Below are 20,234 nucleotides of genomic sequence, written 5' to 3'. Positions count from 1 at the left end.
CAAATAACTTTGCAATGGCTTCTAGCCCCATGAAAGGGTTACATGTGCTTGCCTATAATCACTTAGGCCAGTTCCACCAGTTGAATTACTCAGAGAAAATAAAAAAGACTGAATCAGAGCCTGTATTGAAATCTAAGCAGTTTTATGTAGCCTCAGCCTACTTCAGGTAAGGATACAACTGCATAGTGCTATTCCACACAAAATCAATGGGAAATGTTCAATACCTATTAGTAACTAGGAGTTATTCTAGAAAAACAGTGCTAAAAAGCTATGTTAAGCTTTATAATTTGTGATTATGGATGGGTGGTATCATTCTTCAGCTAAACTTGCAACTAAGCTTCCTATACAAACCCTGTTCAGTGGAAAATGGACCTTACTGAAAACCAGAAAAAAGCTATATTATCCTGTAGTTGAAACCTATGGCCAGCCGCTTTACAAAATCTGAGACTCATTAGGTCTGGAATTCCTGAGTGATGCTGTTCAAAAAGCAGTGGTGTTAAACAGACTTCCAAAATCCCTGTGATTTTTTTAAACGTCATGGTTTAACAGAAACATACAAGTGAGCAAAAAAGAGATAGCATATTGAAAATGCATATTTACTGGGTTATCGCAGGCTCAAAAATGTAGTTGGCTAATATGACACTACAAAAATCTTTTACGTTATCTTTGATGCACTAAGAATGACAATGTTTATAAGCCTAGTACATCATGACTACGGAATGCCTAAATTCTTCCGTATTTTCTGTTCCCTTGCTGAGAGAGTAGGCTTTTGGGGTTTGCAGGCCTTGTTTGTTTTAATAGGATAAGAATATAAAGTTCCCAAAGACTTGCTAAGAGCTGTTCCTTTGGAAAGAATTTGCTCACCTACTCCCTTTCCTAGCTTTCTATTGAAACAAGTTCTCAGATACATTCTTTAGGCTCTCCCAGTAAACTCACAGAAGGATTTTCTGTACATTTTCTGGGTTGTCAAGCCAGCTCTACAGTAAAATTAAGTATAGTTGGGTAGGGATATAATTTTAAGCAATGCTGTAGATGCCTTGCAGTAAATACCAAAGCTGTTTTAAAGTCTTAGAGGTGCTTTTGTTGGTATAGCATATTTCCCTTGAGGAATTCATCAAAGGTGTATTGGCAAAAGTGGGCTTTGTTCTACCTGCATTAGGGTTATCATCATTGTCAGTATAGTAACACCAGGACAGCTATATGAGCAACTCTTTTCTAGTGTAGTTGCATTTCATATAGTTAACAAACAGGGCCAGAGGGGAGGAGGAAAACTGAGACACAGCTTCCCTTGACAACCTGTGTAAGCCTTGTGTTTCTTCTACAATATCACCTCTGTTAATATTATAATGTCATGGCCTGTTGCAGTGAAATATCTTGCCTTTCACCCTCCTCCTTTCAGCTTTATTGACTTTCTTCAAAGCTTTGATACAGAACAATAGGAGTCGGCCCAGGTATGAACTGGCTGTTCTGCAGAGTCCTTCAGGCAGCTGAGGTCTCCCTGTGCTACAATGGAGCTTGTCTCAATGGGTCAGCTGTAGAGATCGGAAGAGGAGAAGTACATATTTGAATAGGCCTGGGACACCTTGCAATGCAGTTAATAGCAGCAAACATGAGGACGTGGCATGATCTGACCAATGATTCATTAGTATCTTGGATATGTTGGTCCTGATAACTGTGTGTGTTTCTTCAGTTTGTGTTCTTTTCATCAGCTTGCAGGTTGATCAGGAAGGCTTTCATTTTGTTTTATAATACCTCTTTTCACAAACAACAGTCCATTTTCTACATAAGATGTCTAATCACAGTAATATAATACCCTATATTTACATAGAAATAGAAAAGCTTCATCCCAAAGCACTTTACATCCTGGCACTGACATGGGACTAATATTAGAAGAGGAGCAGCTCATACTGGTTAGGAAGCAGGCTCTGCTCTCACCCTAGGTATTAGAAAAGCATATAGGATGGAGCTGTAATATTTTCTCTGAATCCAAGGCAATTTGCTAATAGTTGGAAAATATATTGGTATAAGCTGTGCTCTGTTTAACTCTAGGAAATCTGTTCAAACTGTAGAAAATAAGCTGTGGTAGAGAATGTCAGTCCTCTTGCACATCCCACTCTCTGTTCATAGGCACTGGCTACCAAAAACCAGTTTTATTGGAAAATTAGGGTGGTGCAAAGGTCCTCAGCAAGTATACGCTGGCCTTTGGAGAACTCTGCCAAATGATGGTAGAGGGGCCTGGACTAGTCTAAGGTTTGGCTCCAGAGCATGAGAGTAGCATCAGAAACTTTGCCAGCCAGAATGAGGAGAGTCTGGACACTGGTAACTAGAAGGACAGCCAGGCAGGCAGCAGAAAGAGGATCGTTACCTGTAAGTGAATCCATTTCCAGCAAGTCTGTGAAGTTAGTTCATACTGAGCTAATTACTTTGATTTGTTTTGTGGATTAAACGGGTTTCCAAGTGGTTGTTTGCTGGAGGAAATGGTAACTTTGTGATCTCATTCTGACACATTGGCATTGAGGTGTCTGTCTTTATTGTGTGTTTCAGATGGAAAGGATCAAACAAATTTAACCTGGGAAGGAACCAATCCTGCCCTGCAGACCATACGAGTGAGGAACACTGCCTTGAAAGATACTTTACCTGATGCTGCTTTACCCAACACTACTGGTGAGACTCTGAGCAATACATCCAATCTGTAGAAAGGACAAATGAAACCTCCACCAAGAAATGAATGAATGACAACATAGGTTTTCAAAAATCCAGTGAAGCAGATAGTGAGCATTCTTTTTCTTTTGTCTCTTTAAAGACTAACTTTAAAACCAAGCGCTGTTCTTTGTATGTGTGGGGCCATACTTAACTCTGGTCTTATCAAAATCCTCTATTTTGTTCAGGTTAATTTAAGTGACATAGTAATAAAAGCCTCTGAACACCACACATGCTCCTGAAGAAGCATAGGCCTTCCTAATTCACCGCATCACCTCACCAATCTGGAGGAACCGACAGTCAAACACACAAGAGTGCTTGGTGTCCACAGCCCATAACATAGTGAAATGTTCACTTCTGCTTTTTAATAGAAATTATAAACCCGCTCATTGGCTTGATTAAGAAGCAATAGTTCAGTGAGTTCTTACTCCTGTAATTCACTTGAAAGTCATCAGAAGTGATGTAACAGAGTTGCTAATAGCCAGGCTCTGACAGTTCAGAATGGAAGGAGAACAGGTAGCAATCCAAAAGGTGGGAAGATCGGTGTGTATTACAGCTGCTTAGCTTCCTCTGTCTTCAAAGCACTTCTAAAGTACTCACAACGTGACTGCAAACCACAGAACTATTTACTCACCTTACAGACTTAGAGAATGTATGACTTGCTCAAGGCTGCTGAGGGCATCACTAGCTGTGCTGTGATCAGGATCGGGTTGTTCCCGGCCCTCAAGCCTCACATCCCTAAGGGAAAGCCATGGGTTGAGTTGGTGCCGACTGCTGACGCACAGTCGCCATTGGTCTGAGAGGCTGGTTCTGTCCTCTGCAGTCACAGGGAAAGCCTCCCTGAGCAACCTCTGGAAAAGCACAGTAACCTGTACAGAAATACGGGAGGTCTGGAGTACTGCTAAAGTGGCTGTAGGTAACCCAGCAAGGAAATCAGCTTCAGTTGGGCCATCTGTGGTGGTGAGGCGAGCAGGTTGCCATCTGCTGTTTGCTAGGCAATCTTTGGGTGACGAGAGAGTTCCTGGGGAGCACATGGCCCCTATTAAAAGGTACTGCACACCCTTACCGTGGCAGTGCAGGAGACTGAGAAGCTGATGGGATGTGGGAACTGATGTCGCGTCACTCCCAGCCACCAAACAGGATGGCATGGAGAAGGCTACTCTGCAGCTATCTACTGCCGTGCCCACTCACGCAGCTTTGAGCTCTCCTTTAACAAGGAAGTTTCCATCACAAGGAAGCTACTCCATTTCAGTAAGCTACTTTTAAAAGCTAATACATTTCACCTTGGGGAAGAGCAATTCTGCAGCTTCAGTGTTACCAGTTTTGTGCTTTGAAGAGACCTTTGTAAAATTTAATTTTAATTTTGCTTTAACTAAAGTTTAGATTTTCTTCTTGACAGTGCTGCACTACTGGCCATTCAGTCAAACCCTGCTGAACTTGCTTGTAGCCATTTTATCTGGGTATCTTGTAAATATTTGGTAGAGCACTCAGACACAGAAGTGTTTTTTGCTCTTACAGTCACATGCCTGGTTCCAGGACCTTTCAGAAGCACAAAAGGCTGAAGGCAGGGAAAATTCCACTGAGATGCATTCAAGTCTCCAGGGAGCAACTGCACTTTGTTTAGACTAAAATTTCTCATTGCTGCCTCTGCCTTTTTTAAAAAACATGGAAGGATAGAGAGGGGAAGCTGGAGGGTAGGGGTCTTTATTATTATAAACGCCGAAATGCAAGCACTCATTTCTCTCATATTGCAGGACCATTTGTGGTTGGAGAGGGAGATAAGCTTTTTAATGTTCTCTGCGCTACCACACATTGGAAATATCCATCCAAGTTCTAAAATGTTTTACAAACATTAATGAATTAAAGCTTAATCCCCTCCTACTCAGCCCCATGAAGCGAGTAGTAAATACAGTTTAAAAGACGGGGCTAATGAGACGAAAGAAGTTGTGCCTTGCCTGAAGTCACACGGGCAGCGTGGCAAGAGGACTTGGGTCTTTGAGTCCCAGCTTTCTACCTTACACCACAGAAAACACACATTCCCTCCCTTTTCAAGGCTTGCTGTACTTCCCCTTCTGGGATACAGTGAAAACATGCTGGCATCACACCTTGAGATAACCTTGTTTTTTCCCCTTGGAACAGAGAGACTACTCACAGCTGCTGTCCCACGGGGTTAAGATGTTGAAAAGATCAGAGACGGATGGGGGCGGGGGGGCAGGGAAGCTAGTCCCTGCTCTGTCTGCCTTGGGCATGTTCTGCTTCCACTGCTGCCAGTGGAGTTGGTGTACTATCGGGAGCAACCTCAAACATTTTTGTATGTGCTTGCATATAATATTCAGGCAGGACTGTGGTAAAAATGCCATAATCAAAGAAAGAACTTGGCTGACAAGAAAATTGGACATATGAGCCAATAAGTCACTCCTGTATTGAATATATGTGATTTCATTATCCTTCTGTATGTGACCTGCATTTCTTACTGCTTCTTATTATCAGAATCCTATAACTACTGCTGCGGCCATCCCTTTCACCTCTTCAGAAGAGAGTGATAATCCATCAGCCAGTTACTCTCCAGTGCTTTGAGTCAGGTTTTTACCAGGGGGATTAATGGTCAGTTGAAGAGAGTCATTCCTAACAGGGCTGAGCAAAAAGCAATGCGCACATGAGTCACAAAGTGGAAGAGAAGGAAACAAATCTATAGATTTAAAGGTTTTGAATTCTTTCTTTTCCCTTAGCTTCCCTTGCCCACACTGATCGATAACCAGACGTGCAAAAGCTGGAAATGTGTTGATGGTGGCTGGTATAAGCAGGACTGAGAGCTTCTCCCACTGTGCAAGCAAACCTGAAGTCAGTCAGCCCCCAAAACCAGATCAGTGTGTACCAGCTATTCCAGCCCTTGTACATGAGAGATGCTGGGAGAAAAATCAGACTACAGTGCAGCAGCCTCCTCTTGTCTCTCCTGTGACCCTGCAGTGTACCCTGGCACTGGTGCCTTTGACCTCTTCACGCTGTTACCTTCTATGACAAGGCTCCAGCACTGGTCCTTGGGTATGCTTCTTCTGGTAGCACCCTTCCCTGCAGAGGATCCAGAGTCACTGCAAATGCTGTGCACAGTGCTCATTTCATTCCCCGCTGAAAGGCAGCCAGGCCTGAGGTGGAACATGGCAAGCGCTTCGCCGCGCCTGGCAACTCCACGCAGCTGCTGAAAACAAGCAGGGAAGAAAGCGGTGTACAAACACAGGGGAATTTTCACATAGGCAGGATGTAATTAGTAGAGCTGGAATTTGGCCAAGACTCTGGGGTTAAAACACTGGCTTGCAGGTAACACACTGGGATCTTTCATAATTCAAATGCTCAGGATCTCCCATTTCCATCTTACCTGGAAGATGTCAGAAGACTGTTCCCTATTTAATGTTCCTGGGCAGCTCTCGAACATCTGACACAAAGGAAAAAGTGTCTAATGGTGCTGCACCTGCAGTGCTTCTCCGCCAGCGACTGCCCACCATGAACAGCAGCTGAAAGGATCACATCCTGACAGGGCTACGGCTGCATCGCAGTAAAACACACCACAGCTGCCTCCCTGCCTTGGGGTTCACTTCATCCTTAACTCTCATTACTCAGTTTTCAGGCCCCAAATCCCCACCAAACAGAAAGAAGAGATGACAAAATTAGGGCAGCCCCTCACATGTGAAAGATGAGGGAGAATATTACCATTAAGTGCTGCTTCAACCTTGTTCTCTGCCACTTGAAATAGTACCAAATAGGTATTGGACAACAGAGAATTAGATGAAACACTTCTCCTCAGTGCAGATGAGTGAGCTTTTCCAACTGGCCTTGCTGGTAATACACAGAGCATGAAGAGCTCATGCCTCCTCCTTCCTTCCAGCAGAGAAATCACATTCAAAGCAGCAAAACATTTTTTTCCCCTTCATGATCTCACTTTCCGTATAAGCAATCTTTGTGTTTACTATGAGGATGCTGAATGTCCACAAAAGGTCAGGGAAGTCATTCATGAACCTCACGTGTGGAAAGTCCGCACGATGTTTCTACCACGATGTGGCCCACTGTCTGAAATACAAGTAATTACAAACCTTTAACCCCTCATCCGTCAGACCTGCAGACCGTGTACGGTTTGAGGAGCTGACTTCCTCCCGTGGTACAGTGTGTGCAAGCAAAACAAGAGGTGTTCCTGCCATCTGAGAAAGCATAATCTCTGCATCAGTAAGTCATAAAAAAGGGACTCCTCCTATGCCTGTGAGGGCTTCCCGTATCAACTTTTGGTTTGTTTGGGTTTTTTGTGTGCCCAGATTGCCATGCAAGTCGCCCTCTTTGTCAAGAGTTGCTTAATGCAACCACCAACCAAATTTGCTGAGAGCACCTCAGTCAGTGGGATACCAAACCTACAGACTGACGTGAATGGCAAAGTGAGCTGGAGAGAGTAAAGTACAGGCAGCTGCAGGCAACAGGAAATCCAGCACTAATAAATAAAACATCTTATAGCCAGAAAGAGGAAATAAACAGCAGCAGCACAAACTGAGAGGACAGAAGAGAGGAACACAGCATAACTGTGGCGCGGGAATCACTGCATTACAGTGAGCTTATTTTTACAGAACGTTGTCCTGGTTTGTTATGTATTCAGACTGCAAAAAAAAGTGGGGGAGTGGGAGGACTGCTCAAAGAGAGGGTCTCTATCAGAAGAAGTTGTCAACAACCACTGTAATTAAGGAAGCAGCCAGAGCACACACAACCTGAGCCGCCGCCAGAGTGAAATGAAAGCATTTTTTGTTTGCAGCCGTAGCCCTGAAGGATAATAAAAGATGGTTCTACCGTGCCAAGTGAGGAGCTGCAGGGACACCGTTTCTAGACGGCGAATGCCCTGCTCCCATCTTTCCAAAATTACACACCGTGGGGAGGCAGTAAGTTACTCTTCCTACGTGCACTTTCAAAGCACGTGCCCGCACACCCCGTCTGACTGCAGCAGCCGCTTTGGAAGGCCAGTCACCAGGCAGGTGAGCCCCCAGCCACCATGGTAACGATGGAGGTGGCACCACCTGAGCTCTGCCCCCCAGCCGATGGCTGCTTGGTCCAGACTGCTGAATCAGCAAGCCTTAATTTTTCCACCTCACACTCAGCCGTGGGTGTGCCGCAGCCCCACGGCATTGCCACCACCAGTGGGAGCTGCCGCGTTCAGAAGAGCTGCACCCCGTTCTCCTCCCAAGGGCGGCTGCGTTTAGAAGGCTCGCTGGTGCCTTGGCAAGGAGCTTCGTGCACGGCATGCCAAAACAATACTCTTCTTGCTGCTGGTAGCATCTTTCACTTGGAACGGCCATGTGGCCTGTGCCCGTGCGGCAGCGGGTGTTGGGGAGCAGCAGGTGGGCTGGCAGGGCCGAGGTGGTCGGCACGGACCTTCTCAGCCATGGGACAGTATCATGGGGCTTTTACTGGTAGCTGTAGAAACTCGTGTGCAGGTTCAGCGAAGGGAAAGAAGTCATTCACAGATTGCATGCGTATTTCTGAATTCATTCATTGACTGGCATTTGCCTTTCATCCTCCCCCCGAGCCCTGTGCGCATTGCTGGCATTCTCTCCCAATCCCATATAATAATTCCCAGGTCTCCGCAAGCCACTGCCTGCCAATGGAGCCCACAGTCACTGGACCGCCAGGCCGGTCACATGAAAAGTTACGTGCAAAGGTTTAACACTTTCTCCTGACCCCAGCCCCTGTTCCCGTGATTCCCCTGCAGTGTTCTCCTAATCAGGTGCCTTGGAAGCTTTGCACTGGGCAGGGTGCTAAGAAGGTGGCTATTTAGCTGCAGCATTTCCAGAGTCTTTGAGCTCTCTGCTAAGCAGTAAATACAACCAGTGGAGCCAGGTGAATGTCTGACAAGGCTGCTGTTTATTTAGACCTGAAGAAAAGAGAGCTGCTGCTTTGCAACCAAATGCATATTGCTGTAGCCCCACTTTCTCTAGCCCAACAGCCGTACTAATGGTTATTTGCTTCAGCAGGGTATGGAAATCACTTCTTAAAGCCTGTATACAGGGTACAGAGCTGTGATCCAGTATGATTTTAACCTTCACTGGGCATTGCCAGTATGTTTGTTACCAGGGAATCAAAAAGAAAATACAGTCCTTTCACTAAAGCCTTCCATTACCTAATTCTAGATGATAGTGCAGGTATTTAATACATCACACGACCTACGAAAGTGACAAAGTATTTTCTTCGCATCCCTCCTACCTGTGAGACATCAGAGAACACATCCTTTTGGAGAATCTCAGATGGAAGTGATTTTTTATTAAATATAGATGCAAAAGCAGAAATGTTCAAAAGCTGTTTCTGATATATAGGCAGTGAGAGTCGTTTCCTTGCTATCGCTGTAACGTGGGGGAGTGCAGGTATCTCCCGCAGAAAGGGTTCTTGTTCTCCACCTGATGCTTCCATGTAGGATTTCACGCATGTGACTGTGTATGATTCATGAATTCCAGCTCGGCTTTGGAAAGCATGGGAACAGTGTGTGGCTGTCAGGGCCCAGTGTTCATCTGGGTTTCGCATGGCCCACAGAAAGACATGCCAGTTGCACCTTCGAGCCAAACAGTTGGATAATCAAACTGAGCATTTGGCTTCAGTTTTGGTTCTTTTTTTTGGAGGGGAGGGGGCAGGCCGGTTATGAACTCCAACGTGTACATGCATTTTTGTGGGTTTAAGTGAAAAGACCATGGCAAAGTTTTAAGTTACAGTCTATTTATATTTTTCTGTTTTAAGCTCCACATAAGTTTAAGTTACCAACATAACTTTCAAAAACAAACCAACCAACCAACCAAATAAAATTGACAGTATTTTTCAAATTCTCTGCTTTTCTCATGCATTCAAAAGTGTAAGCCTGTTCTCCTTGACTGGCTGGCTATTTGATTGTTGCTTTAGATTTTATTACATATTGTTTAATTCTTAATTGTAAGCCTCCAAAATCATAAAATCTGAGTTCTAGTCTCAGTCTCCATACTCAAATGTAACTACTGAAAAGTGGCTTGTCTAACTCTTTAGTATATATGGCGTTTAACATATACTTTGCTTAAATTGGGTATTTCCAACTCACTCCAAACAGGACACTTGAGAAATCCTGCTTCCCCCAGATGGTAGCATACCTGAATAATATAGGAATTACTTTTCTCACTGAAAAGCATTAACAAAATATATGCATAAATACTGGGGTTTAATCAGCCAGTGCTGCCTGTTTATTTGAAGGAAAAACTTATTTAACTCTTCAGGAGGGATTCAAACTACCGGTGAGAATGGAGATAGGTCTGAGCACCCAAGTGTTAACATGTTTGTAGAAGAAAGTACGAGTCGGTGATGTCTGTGCCTGTGATCTGCTGGCATTGTCCACCCTGCCACATGACGGCCAGGAGACCAGCGAGGAGGATTTTCCATTTCTGGAAAGTGCAGTGAGACAGGGGAGCCTGGTGATCACCGAATTGTCTTTCTGCCTATGAAGTATTGTCTTCAAGATACTGCTTGACATTCATTCAGTCAAATATTTTGACAATTTGAACAAACAAGCAGAAAATGGGTTTGATTTTTGGCCCCAGTGGGCCATCTGTGAAGAAGAATAAGTAGCACAGCATGTGCCATGTCTCTTAAATACCCTTCCTTGCTAGAAACGTATGTGGCATGTTGCCCAGGCTGTGGAAAGGGTTATCATTTCGAGTCCACCAAGTCACCCTTCTCTCTCCATACAGCCCCCACCATCCCCAACCCCGCATCAGGCTGTGGTGAAAGGAAACATCACTCTGAATTACTATACTGTTACCTGTCTGGGGGGAGAGGGTGCATGGGCACGTAACGCATTTTGTGCATGTTTCTGAGAAGCATTGTATTTGCAGTCACTTTACAGTGGTGCAAAAGAGAAGCAGCAAGCCGAGGCGGTGCATATGCGGGCACGTAGGAGCCAAACTTGCAGCCTCTCTGCCGTGCTCTGGAGAGCCAAGCCCGTTTGTGCTAGCGTGCTGCCGCAATGTACCTTCGGAGGAGCCTTGGGCCAGGGCGCCGCATGGCTTGGGGAGATGCCAGAGGAGCTTTTGTCTGCACTTTCACTGCGGGTTTAAGACGGGCAATTAGCATTTGGGTCAGAGCACATGGAGCAGCCCCAGCTGGGGTGGGAGAAGGCAGACTGCGAGGCCACACTCGAACGTGGCCACTTTACTGTACCGCCCCGGGTACAAAGCCTACTTGTGTGGGGCACGTCCCGTCGTGCGTCACGCTTTGGTTGTCAGTGGCAGTCGTGGGTTCCTGGGGGTTGACACAATAACCTCTTTATGCTTAAGAGAATAGCAGGGGAATCGCGGGAGGCCATTGGAAACGTAGCGGCGAAGAAGTGGTTTGGCTTTTGTCTGTCCCTCAAGGTAAGGTGCTGAGGCAGTCACTGAGCTGCCTCTGATGTGCTGGGAGGAGCCTGCGCATAAAGCAGCATCGAAGGTGAAATCGGGACTTTGGGTATCTGGACGGAAGAGGAGTTAGGGGAAACACCCAGGGAAAATCCCACGTTACTTCTGTGGTAACAACATGATAAAACTGCTTATTTAGAGTTTTACAGCAGCTCGCTCTGAAGCCTGGACTGCCACAGTCTTGTCACCCCTGTGCCAGCGCAGCCACGCAGGGCATCGGCTCAAAGAGCTGATCTGGATGGAAATTAAACTGGGGGTTTTTATTAAAAAAAAAAAAAAAAAAAGGTTTGCTTTACTAGAATTTCTCAAAGTTTCATTCAAAAAGAGAACTGGATGAACAAAAATACTAGGAATTGATAAGGGCTAAAACAGATAGAAATTTGAAAAAATACTAATACAGACTATTTTTAAATAAAAGCTAGTTAAATCTTTCTTACTGTATCCGTCACTGTCTCCTTTGCCAGCCCGTCAGCCATCTACTCCACAAAGCAGTAAGCCTAAGCAATTCAGATACGCTAAGCAAAGCTACTCTGAATATGGCTTCTAGCCTAATAAGTCAGAGCCTTATCCAGTTCCCATGAAAAGCATCAGGAATGTTTCCTCCAACACTGATAGACATAAGATTGGATTGCAGAACAACCATGTAACGTTTGACCAAAAAGTGAAGTTTTTCTAAAGCATTGATAAAAGATTAATGCAGGAGAGCATGGAAACTCTGACTGGAGCAGTTGCATTGCTAAATACGTTTCAAGCGAGCATAATCATTGTTGGAGCAACACTGGTTCTCACTAGTGATGTGTGCTCTAAGGGGAAAATACAAACCAAACATTTTTTTAAAGGAAAAAAGCATTTATAATTTCTTTATTATGGATGTGCAGAAAGATTCCCCCTCTGCTGCTGGGAAAACCAGTTCCTGCTCCATAAGCATTAAAGCACATCCTAATTTTTAGAAAGCATTTGTTAGGCAAAACAGGTTATTTTTTACGATGCTTTCTTTTTTTGCAATTGGAGTCTTTCTGTTGATGCCAGCTGCTTTAGTTGTAGGTATCTTCTGGGAGGTGGTGTCTGTCAGTAAGTCCCACGTGGGTGTCCCCTTGGCTATCTCTCATAGCCGCCCTTCTATAAATCACAGCATATTAAAAAAAAGGGGATAACACTGACATGTGAACTAATCCCCACATCAAAGAGAGCAACTCTCCCTCCTCTAAACACCCGCCCCCCTCTTTTGCTGGGAAAAGTCTAATGCCTAGAAGGTGATTTACACAAAACTTCATCCCAGTTGTTAGGAAACTTGCAGTGCCACTTGCTTGCCAACTGCAGAAGAAACCTGGGAATCAGGGTAACCACAATAGCTAGCCTGCGGCTTCGAGCATTTGGCAATTCAGGAGAGAAGAAAAACAATTGGCTTGTTGCAGCAAACTTGTGTATATGTTGATTGCATGGCAGGATAGGCATGTATATAGACAGATGTAAACGTGACTAGTAATGTGGGTCTGTATGGGCACATATGTATCTGCATGTGTCTACAAGTATTTGTATAAGCACAGGAGTACCTGTCCTAACACATACACGAACACACACAGATGCACACACAAATACCTCTCTCTCTATCTGCTAGGAGCAAAGACGGCCAACAGGACATATATATAATGAAAAACTTAAGCCCATATGGGCATACAACTGTGCATCAGGTGTCCTAGACATGGAGAGGGCTAGCTATCTATAGCATATGCTTCTCTTAAAGTATTCATTCCTGCCGTAGGCCTGGTTTTGAGGGAATGGTTCAAATGCTAGGAATATATGGATAAGAGGAATACTGCTATATAAGATAGCATTAAAACATAAACTCACTCCTGCCCTTGCCTTTGCAAATGCTCCGTGTGCACTGACTAAGCACACAAGATACTTCCAAATAATTGTGTCTGGAATGCAACTGAAGGGAGGAAAAAATACCTCTGTCTGGCTAGATAACTCTCTTTTTCCAAATCAGCGCTGAGTCTGTGCCTGTGCTGGGCACACTTCTTCAGACATACCAACAAAGCATACGTAGCATGGACGAAAATTATACTGGTAGCTCTGTATTCATAAACAATAAGCAAAAGTACCCACCTTATGTGAAATTAGCTGTAGTAAAGTGCATTTCTGTGAGTATATAAATGCATATAAACTAGATACCTCCATCAGCATCACTGCTTCTGGTTGATTAATTCAGCTGTGCTTGCTGCTCTCCTCTCCCGCCACCCACACAGGGAGGCAGGTCTGCCCTGGGGCCAGCATGCCCCCCCATCCGCCCCCAGGTCACCCTTTGCCCCAGGCCAGAGGGCCATGAACAGCTTGTCCACCTAAGCCAGCGTCACTGCCAAAAGAAGCACATGAGGATCACTCCCAGTGCAAGGGAGTGAACTGGAGTGGGGAACAGAGCTGGGTTTAAAAAAAGCTTCCTTTTTGTAGTCGTTACTTGGTTGGTTGTAGTCCAGCTGCATTTACCGATGCACTTCAGTGTGATTGCACAAGAGCTGAAGGGTGGAAGCAAGTAGCCGGGAGCAGTGAGACACCAAAGGGCAACTCCCTTTGGTGGCAAGTGCTGGCTTAAAGCATTCACGAAAGTACAGCCTAGGGGAGAGTGCCAGGCGTGCCAGGAGTCCCCCATCACCCACTCCACCGACAGGGAAGGCATGGCTGGCATGCGAGTGGGGAAAGGCAGAGACCAAAGCTTTTGTTGTTCCAGTTACACGCTCCTTCCATGTAGATGTGCAGCTCTGCATGTGTCTGTGCCTGTCCCCTGCCCTGTGTCAAGTGGAGAGGATGTGAAAGAAACCCCAGCGTGGTTGCACCTTCACCTCCAGTACATGGAAAAACAAACACAGCCATTCTCTTGTTTGTTGATTTAGTGCAGGGTGCTCCTTCCATGACAAAACCATTTCCCTGCAGGCAACAGGCTAAAACCTATTTGCTTATTATTCTGCAAAAGAAAATGAGGGTTTCAGGATGGGTGCAATCTTCAAGCATCTCTTCTATTGATAGATTGAAAGGAGAGAGCCCTCCCAGCTACCTCTCAGCAAATATGCCGTTCTTCCTTGTTGTGCATAACTTTTCATGTTTTCTAGCTCAGAAACGTCACATGTATGTCTCTTTCTCCTCTTCTTGAAATACAAATCTTGGTATGGGAGAGCTTTGTGCTTAGAAAGTTAAGCATGTACTTCATCACAGGTATTTGTATAGAGATGACTCTGACCACTGAAATCTGCATCGAGCCGCAATTCATAGACCCCCCCCTCCCCGCATCTATAGTTTTCAGAGCCAAAGCCCCAGCTATGAACGCTTATGAACAAGGGGGAGGTTTCCTCCTGCTGCTGAGGTTGATGGCTGCCCCAGCTCTCATTTAGGACGATGTAAACACCAAGCCGACTTTTTGAACTGGCACAGCAAAGTTGGACTCTGGGTGTGAGATGATACATCCTTGTTCAAAGCAAACACACAGGAGATATATAACAAGTCCCTCCTAGCCTGTTTTTATTTATGAGGTGCGCCCGCCGGCAGTTCCTGGTGCTGACTGGGACAAGTCTGGATGAAAACTCTAAGAAGAGCAGCGAAGTTTATCTAGAGCTGGCACCAGTTTTGGTATTCGGCTGAATTAGCTGTTTCTACTGAGTCTCTTTGTTTGTGCCACCCCCCCCCCCAAAAAAAAAAAATTCAAACTACTCTCAACACCTTTTTTTGTCAGTTAAAATCACCTTTCTGCCAGCTGGTCTTTTAGATGGCATATCTTCTGGCTGGCCTTTTAGGTGGCTGGCACTTTACCCTCTTCCCAAATCCAAACTAACTACATTAAAAAGGAATGAATTTACATTGCGGGGGGGGGGGGGTACCCCAGACAATGTCAAGGGAAAAGCAGATCAAAAAGAGCTGGTAGTATTGGATACATGGGCTGTCCTTTCAGCTGCTTTGGGCAATGTCCTTTCAGCACAAGAAAAGCTCAAACGGATTCGGTTAATCTGTTGTTAAACAGAGAGTCTGTCATGGGAGACAGGTCTGTCATCCTCTGGGCATCCTGTTTGTAATGGCTGCGAGTTCCTTCACCCTTTCCCAGCATTCATGTCCGTAGTAGCAGTGAGTTCATGGACTTGCACCTTGCTGGCCTGGCACTGACCGTCTCTCAGCCCTCTGACGCCAGGACCTCTTCCCTCTGGCTGCTTTCGGGAGAGGCAGCAGCACACCTGAAGGCTGCCACGGCCAGAAGTCTCTCTCCATAACTCTCCTGTGCAAGGTGCTTCAGACAAGCATGGAAGTGCCTCGCAGGGCACTGGTGCTGGCCAGCCTGCTGCTGGTGGTGATTTCAGAGTTAGGAGGTCAACTCGACTCCTGAAGGAAGAGCTTCAGCATGACTTCCAGTTGTAAGCCTGAATATAGACATGTAAGAGCAGCCTGACCCATGCTAAGGTCTGGGGTCCCCGTGACTTCCCACAGACATGCCTTCCACAGCCTCACTACTCAGCGGGACAGCGCACCTCTGAATATTGACTAGAAACGGCGAGTAGCCCATAGGCAGGCTAGCCAAGATACCACAACATCAGACATAGCTACGGCAGGTTGAGAGGTTAACAGTAAAAATAAGTCTATAGATTGTAGGAAATGTTGGAGTGGTTTAATTTAGCAAAATGTAGTTAACGCAAGTTTGAACAAAGCCAAAAGGTAAGGAATAACACTCTGCGTTGGGCATCCTCCAAGGTCGTGACTTGTGAGGACCTCAGATGGCCACAACATGACAACTCCCATCAGAGCCATTCCTCCCTTCTCTGAATTGGTTGTAGACATGAGTGCTAGCAGGGAGGTATTACAGCCACCAGAGCACCATAGTGTGCTCAGGGGGTTTGGGGTTTTTTGAAGTCTCCCACCTAATCTTTTTTTCTACATTATGTTCTACTATCTTCATAGTGTCCTGCTTAGGATTGTGTGGCACATGCTTTGATTGCAACAGCTTACTGTTTCTTTCTTTGGCCACAGAGGCTATGCATGTATGTATGTGTGTATACGTATGTATATGTATGCGTATATTTCTAATTTTAAAAAAGACATCTTCACCCAATGAAAATTTCCAATTCTGTAAATTTTTATTTCATTGCCTTCTTTCTCCGCTGCTTTTTGGCTTAGCACACTAGCAGTGTGCTCTAAGTAACGGGTTAATTCCTTTCTCCATGACTCATTTCAAAGGTCTCCCAGGCAGGATTCAGTATGATGGTGTCAGCGGCTGCCGCAAGAGCTGTTTAAATGTCTCCGCATGTACCGGGGAGCAAAGCGCTGATTCCGGGCAGCAGCACTAGGAACATCAGGGTTTGTTTAACATTCGCTGGGGATCTTCCTAAAAAGTCAATGTGCCTCCCTACGTTTTTGTGGACTGGCTGAGCATTGCTGTGCAGTTGGTTCAGCTTTTATTTTAGTGCATGAGGAGCATTGTCCTGTGAAAGGGAACCTTCTGGTTTTGGTTTAATGGCAGACTGTGTCACTGTAATTTGATTTTAAATTATCTACTGTCGAGCCTTTCACAAGTGAATCCAACACACATGCATTTTCTCCATAACAAATTTGACTGTCTGGAGAAACAAAGGTTGATAATTAAGCTCACAGCAGTTTATCAGGACAGGGCCTAGACATGGCCTAAAACCTCAACAAGTTAGTGCCTTAATTTCTGGATACTGACCAAAAACAAACCTTCGACTTGGTGCAGCTTGCCCGTTCTGGATAATCTGGCTCTTTGAGTCCCTGGGTAGGCTGCTGGGCTCTACTGCGGGAAGTCGGCACCTTGGTACGCGAGGGAGGAATGCTGAACGAGCAGACACCACTCCGGGGTAAGCAGCCATGCCAAGTCAAATGCATAATTTAGCAAGATTATGGTTTAATCTGGGAGATATATCTCTCTCCAGCCAATGCATGAGATCCCAGCATCTTTTGTACTTTGAAATACCATTAATTAATATTTATCAGATGTAAAATGCAACACTAGCTACTTCATATAGTATGCCTTTAAGCATCGTGTTACTATTCCTTTTTAAGCACACGCTACAGCCAGGCAGACTAAGGCAGGTGATTGCAAGTGTCACCAACAGCAAACCCCCCTCAGCTGGAGGCCAGCTTCGAAAATCCATCCAGGCTTTAAACCGGCCAGTCTGTGGTGCAAGGCGAGGCCCATTAGCCTCAGAGGAGGCCAGGGCCAGCCACCTTACCCATGGCTGCTTACACAGTCGTGTGTTTTAAGAAACAAAAATAATCACGTAGTGATTCTTTCTGATGGCATCTTTGCTCCTAACTCACACGGGAGTTTGGAAAGCACCTGTGCTCATCTCTCTCCACCGTGACCTGCTTTCATGCTAGTGCTCAGCCGCCCATGAGGAGGTATGCTGTGCCGTGCTGGGGGAGCGTGGGCAGCCTTGTTCCTTGCTGCTGGGGTGCGTGTGGGGCACCCCACACTGACCCCCAACTGCACTTGCTCTGTCATGGAGAGGCAAATGGGTTTGAGCCCCCGCCGGGGCGCGGAGGGGGGGGGTAAGTCCAATGTGTCTGACAGCGCCGGCACCGTGAGACCACCGCGGCGGGGGCTTCCCAGTGGTTTGGCTCCCGAGGCCACAGCCTCTGGATAACTTCCACCTCAAATGTATGTCACATTTCCTTCGAGCGAAAGCAAAATATTTACACTAAGGCAGGGTCACCTGGCGGCCACTCCGCTATCGCAAGCTGGAAGCGGCTGCGATGCTGTAAACCGAGGGGCACGAGGGCGGAGGGGATTAGCACGGGCCTCCAAAATAAACGATGCGGCTGGCTGGCAGCCGCTGCCAGGAGTGGTGGGCACTGGGGAGGTGGGTGCTGGATGGGTGCTCTCGTGGCGGGATGAGGACAGGCTGGCAGGAGAGCCAGTGGCTGCCCGGCTAGGCCGGGAGCTCTGGGATAGTGGGCCGGGGTGGCGATGGTGGAGCAGAGCCAGTGCTGGGGGTGAGGGAAGGCAGATTTGCAGAGCCCGGACAGACATGTCCCATGTCCCCACAAGCCACCCTTCCTACCAGTCCTGGTGCTGCCCCAGCACAGCCGGTACCTGAGGCTATGGCCACACCAACCACACTTCTTTACCTGCCTTCAAGGTGCTGTTGGAAATACTCCTGTTCTGCAGGAGTATTTTGGGCACAGTTAAACCATCCTGGAAGTTGCTGGGCTAGACCTGGCCTATGAAAACGCACTGAATTCAGTCATTTAAACCGGTAAGCTTGAACTACAGGACTCGCGTCCTCCGTATTCCCAGACACCCAAGAGAAAGGGTGGCAGTTTCCCATTGTAGTAGCTTGCACACAAAAGATCTTCCTGAGACAGCTCTTCCAACCTCCTCACAGCCTGAATCTTTCCCGTATGCTGCCAAAATGTTCTTCTTTATTCCATATTGCGCTGCTGAGCAGCACCCAAAACCATACTGCAACACATGCATACGAGTTGCTGGATAAAGTGGCTGGCAGCTCCTGGCCGCCTGCCCATCAGATACCACCGACTTCTCCTCAGCTGTCCCGCTCCCTTCTGCCCATTTGCCCAAAGTGGTGACCCACGGCTGGGTTTCATGTGTGACTGTGGCATGTGGACACCGGAAAGGCTCCATCAGGCGGTAAGCAAAATGGTGCTCACTTTGTATGCCTTGAGCCCACGGCAGGGGCATGAGGACACTGAGCCTGCCAGCGCCTGGCCTTCTTCAGAAAGCCTTCACTCACCTCCTCAGATAGACGTGAACGTCAGGCGTGAGCCACAGTGGAGATGGTTCCATCTCCAGCCCCTCTGATCAAATGAGCACATAAGGAGCAGCAGGTGGGTTTGAATGATCCCGCAATCTCTTCTGCTTTTGTTACGCTGCTGCCACTCTCTCAGCAAGGTTCATGTGAAAGCATGTGGAGTAACCAAAATATTAACAGGACATTCCAGTTATTCTTGGCTGTCTAAGGGAGAGGTAACTGCACCTTTTTCATCCAGTCTTTTTCCACTGGCACTTCACATAACGATTACCATGGTGTCAATATCCGAGATGTCAGTATGGAGCCAAAGCTGAAGAGGGTGGCATTTGGCCACTCTCTACCACTTGGGATACATGGTTTTCCCCAGCTTTGCAGAGAAGTTGCTTTATGCTGATTACTAAGCTATTAGGTATGCAAGGCATAACTATAGCAGAAGGGGATTTCTGTGTGGGAGGAACAGTATGATTCAGATTGTCTCATCAGTCTTGCGAAACAAAATGTCCAGTCAACAGAATATGTTTTTGCACTGTAGCCACACATTTCTCCGCCTTTATTTTGTACACTTAGCCATAACCTCAGTGTACTGTGACCTGGGAATCAGCCTAGCAAGCTACAGGAGGATCGGTCAAGAAAAAGGGAGTTTGTGGAAGCACCAAGATGACCTAATACTTTAATAGCGTTTTCCTCATTGGGAGAGATGTCTGGAGCATGGCAAGGGGAAGGAGAGAGCAAAAGCTCTCCTCGAGCACTTGATTACCACCTCTTGTAACAGCTCCTTGAGACAGCTGGCATGGGAAAGTGGTAACAGAAATGCTATCCCAGCATTGGCGACTTTCCTGCTTGATGACCAGCCCAGTATCTGGAGCACAGACACGTGGCTGACTATTGCTCACAGAAGCACCTACTGCATTGCACTGGTTGTTTAAAGGGGTTCGTTAAGGCAGCTGAGGTAAGAAGTTGGCCATTGCTGGATGATTATTTTAGAGCAGCCTTCAGGAACGTACCACCCTGCATTTGCTGGGGTTGCAAAGGGGGATGGTAAGGGTAGAGGAAAAGCACTGATTTCAAGAAAAGATACTCTAAGTTGAAGATCTACCTGAGAGTGTCAATCACTATCTTACAGATAAAAATACTTCTTGGAACACTGCACTTATGCATTAAAAATAAAATCATATCAGGACCTTTTTCTTTCCCAGAAAACTCAAATTTGAGGCAAAACAAAAGAATTCCTGATGTTTTAAGGTATGGAAGTTCACAGTGTAGGTATCAGCCTGCCTTTCCCAGTGATGCCCCTGAGAAAAATCCAAGCCATCCTTAACAGACAGTTCCACCTTATCAGGGA

The 20,234-nt window shown here is 46.2% G+C and overlaps 1 protein-coding gene across 7 annotated transcripts in view; it reads left to right on the top strand.

Moving 5' to 3' along the window:
- RAD51B (RAD51 paralog B) overlaps positions 1-20,234 on the top strand; it is a 489,201-nt gene that overhangs the window by 456,278 nt on the left and 12,689 nt on the right. For 5 of the 7 annotated variants that reach the window (XM_052782386.1, XM_052782383.1, XM_052782387.1 and 2 more), the window contains one exon: positions 2,545-2,664. In XM_052782386.1, the coding sequence (XP_052638346.1) occupies positions 2,545-2,664 (120 nt within the window). Of the gene's footprint in view, positions 1-2,544; positions 9,537-20,234 lie in introns of those variants that run through there. The other 2 variants (XM_052782385.1, XM_052782381.1) reach the window with 1 other exon arrangement.

This window comes from Harpia harpyja, chromosome 3, assembly GCF_026419915.1.
Source record: "Harpia harpyja isolate bHarHar1 chromosome 3, bHarHar1 primary haplotype, whole genome shotgun sequence".
NCBI lineage: Eukaryota > Metazoa > Chordata > Aves > Accipitriformes > Accipitridae > Harpia > Harpia harpyja.
Note: the sequence above shows the minus strand (reverse complement) of the source record. Positions and strands in the feature narration are given on the sequence as shown.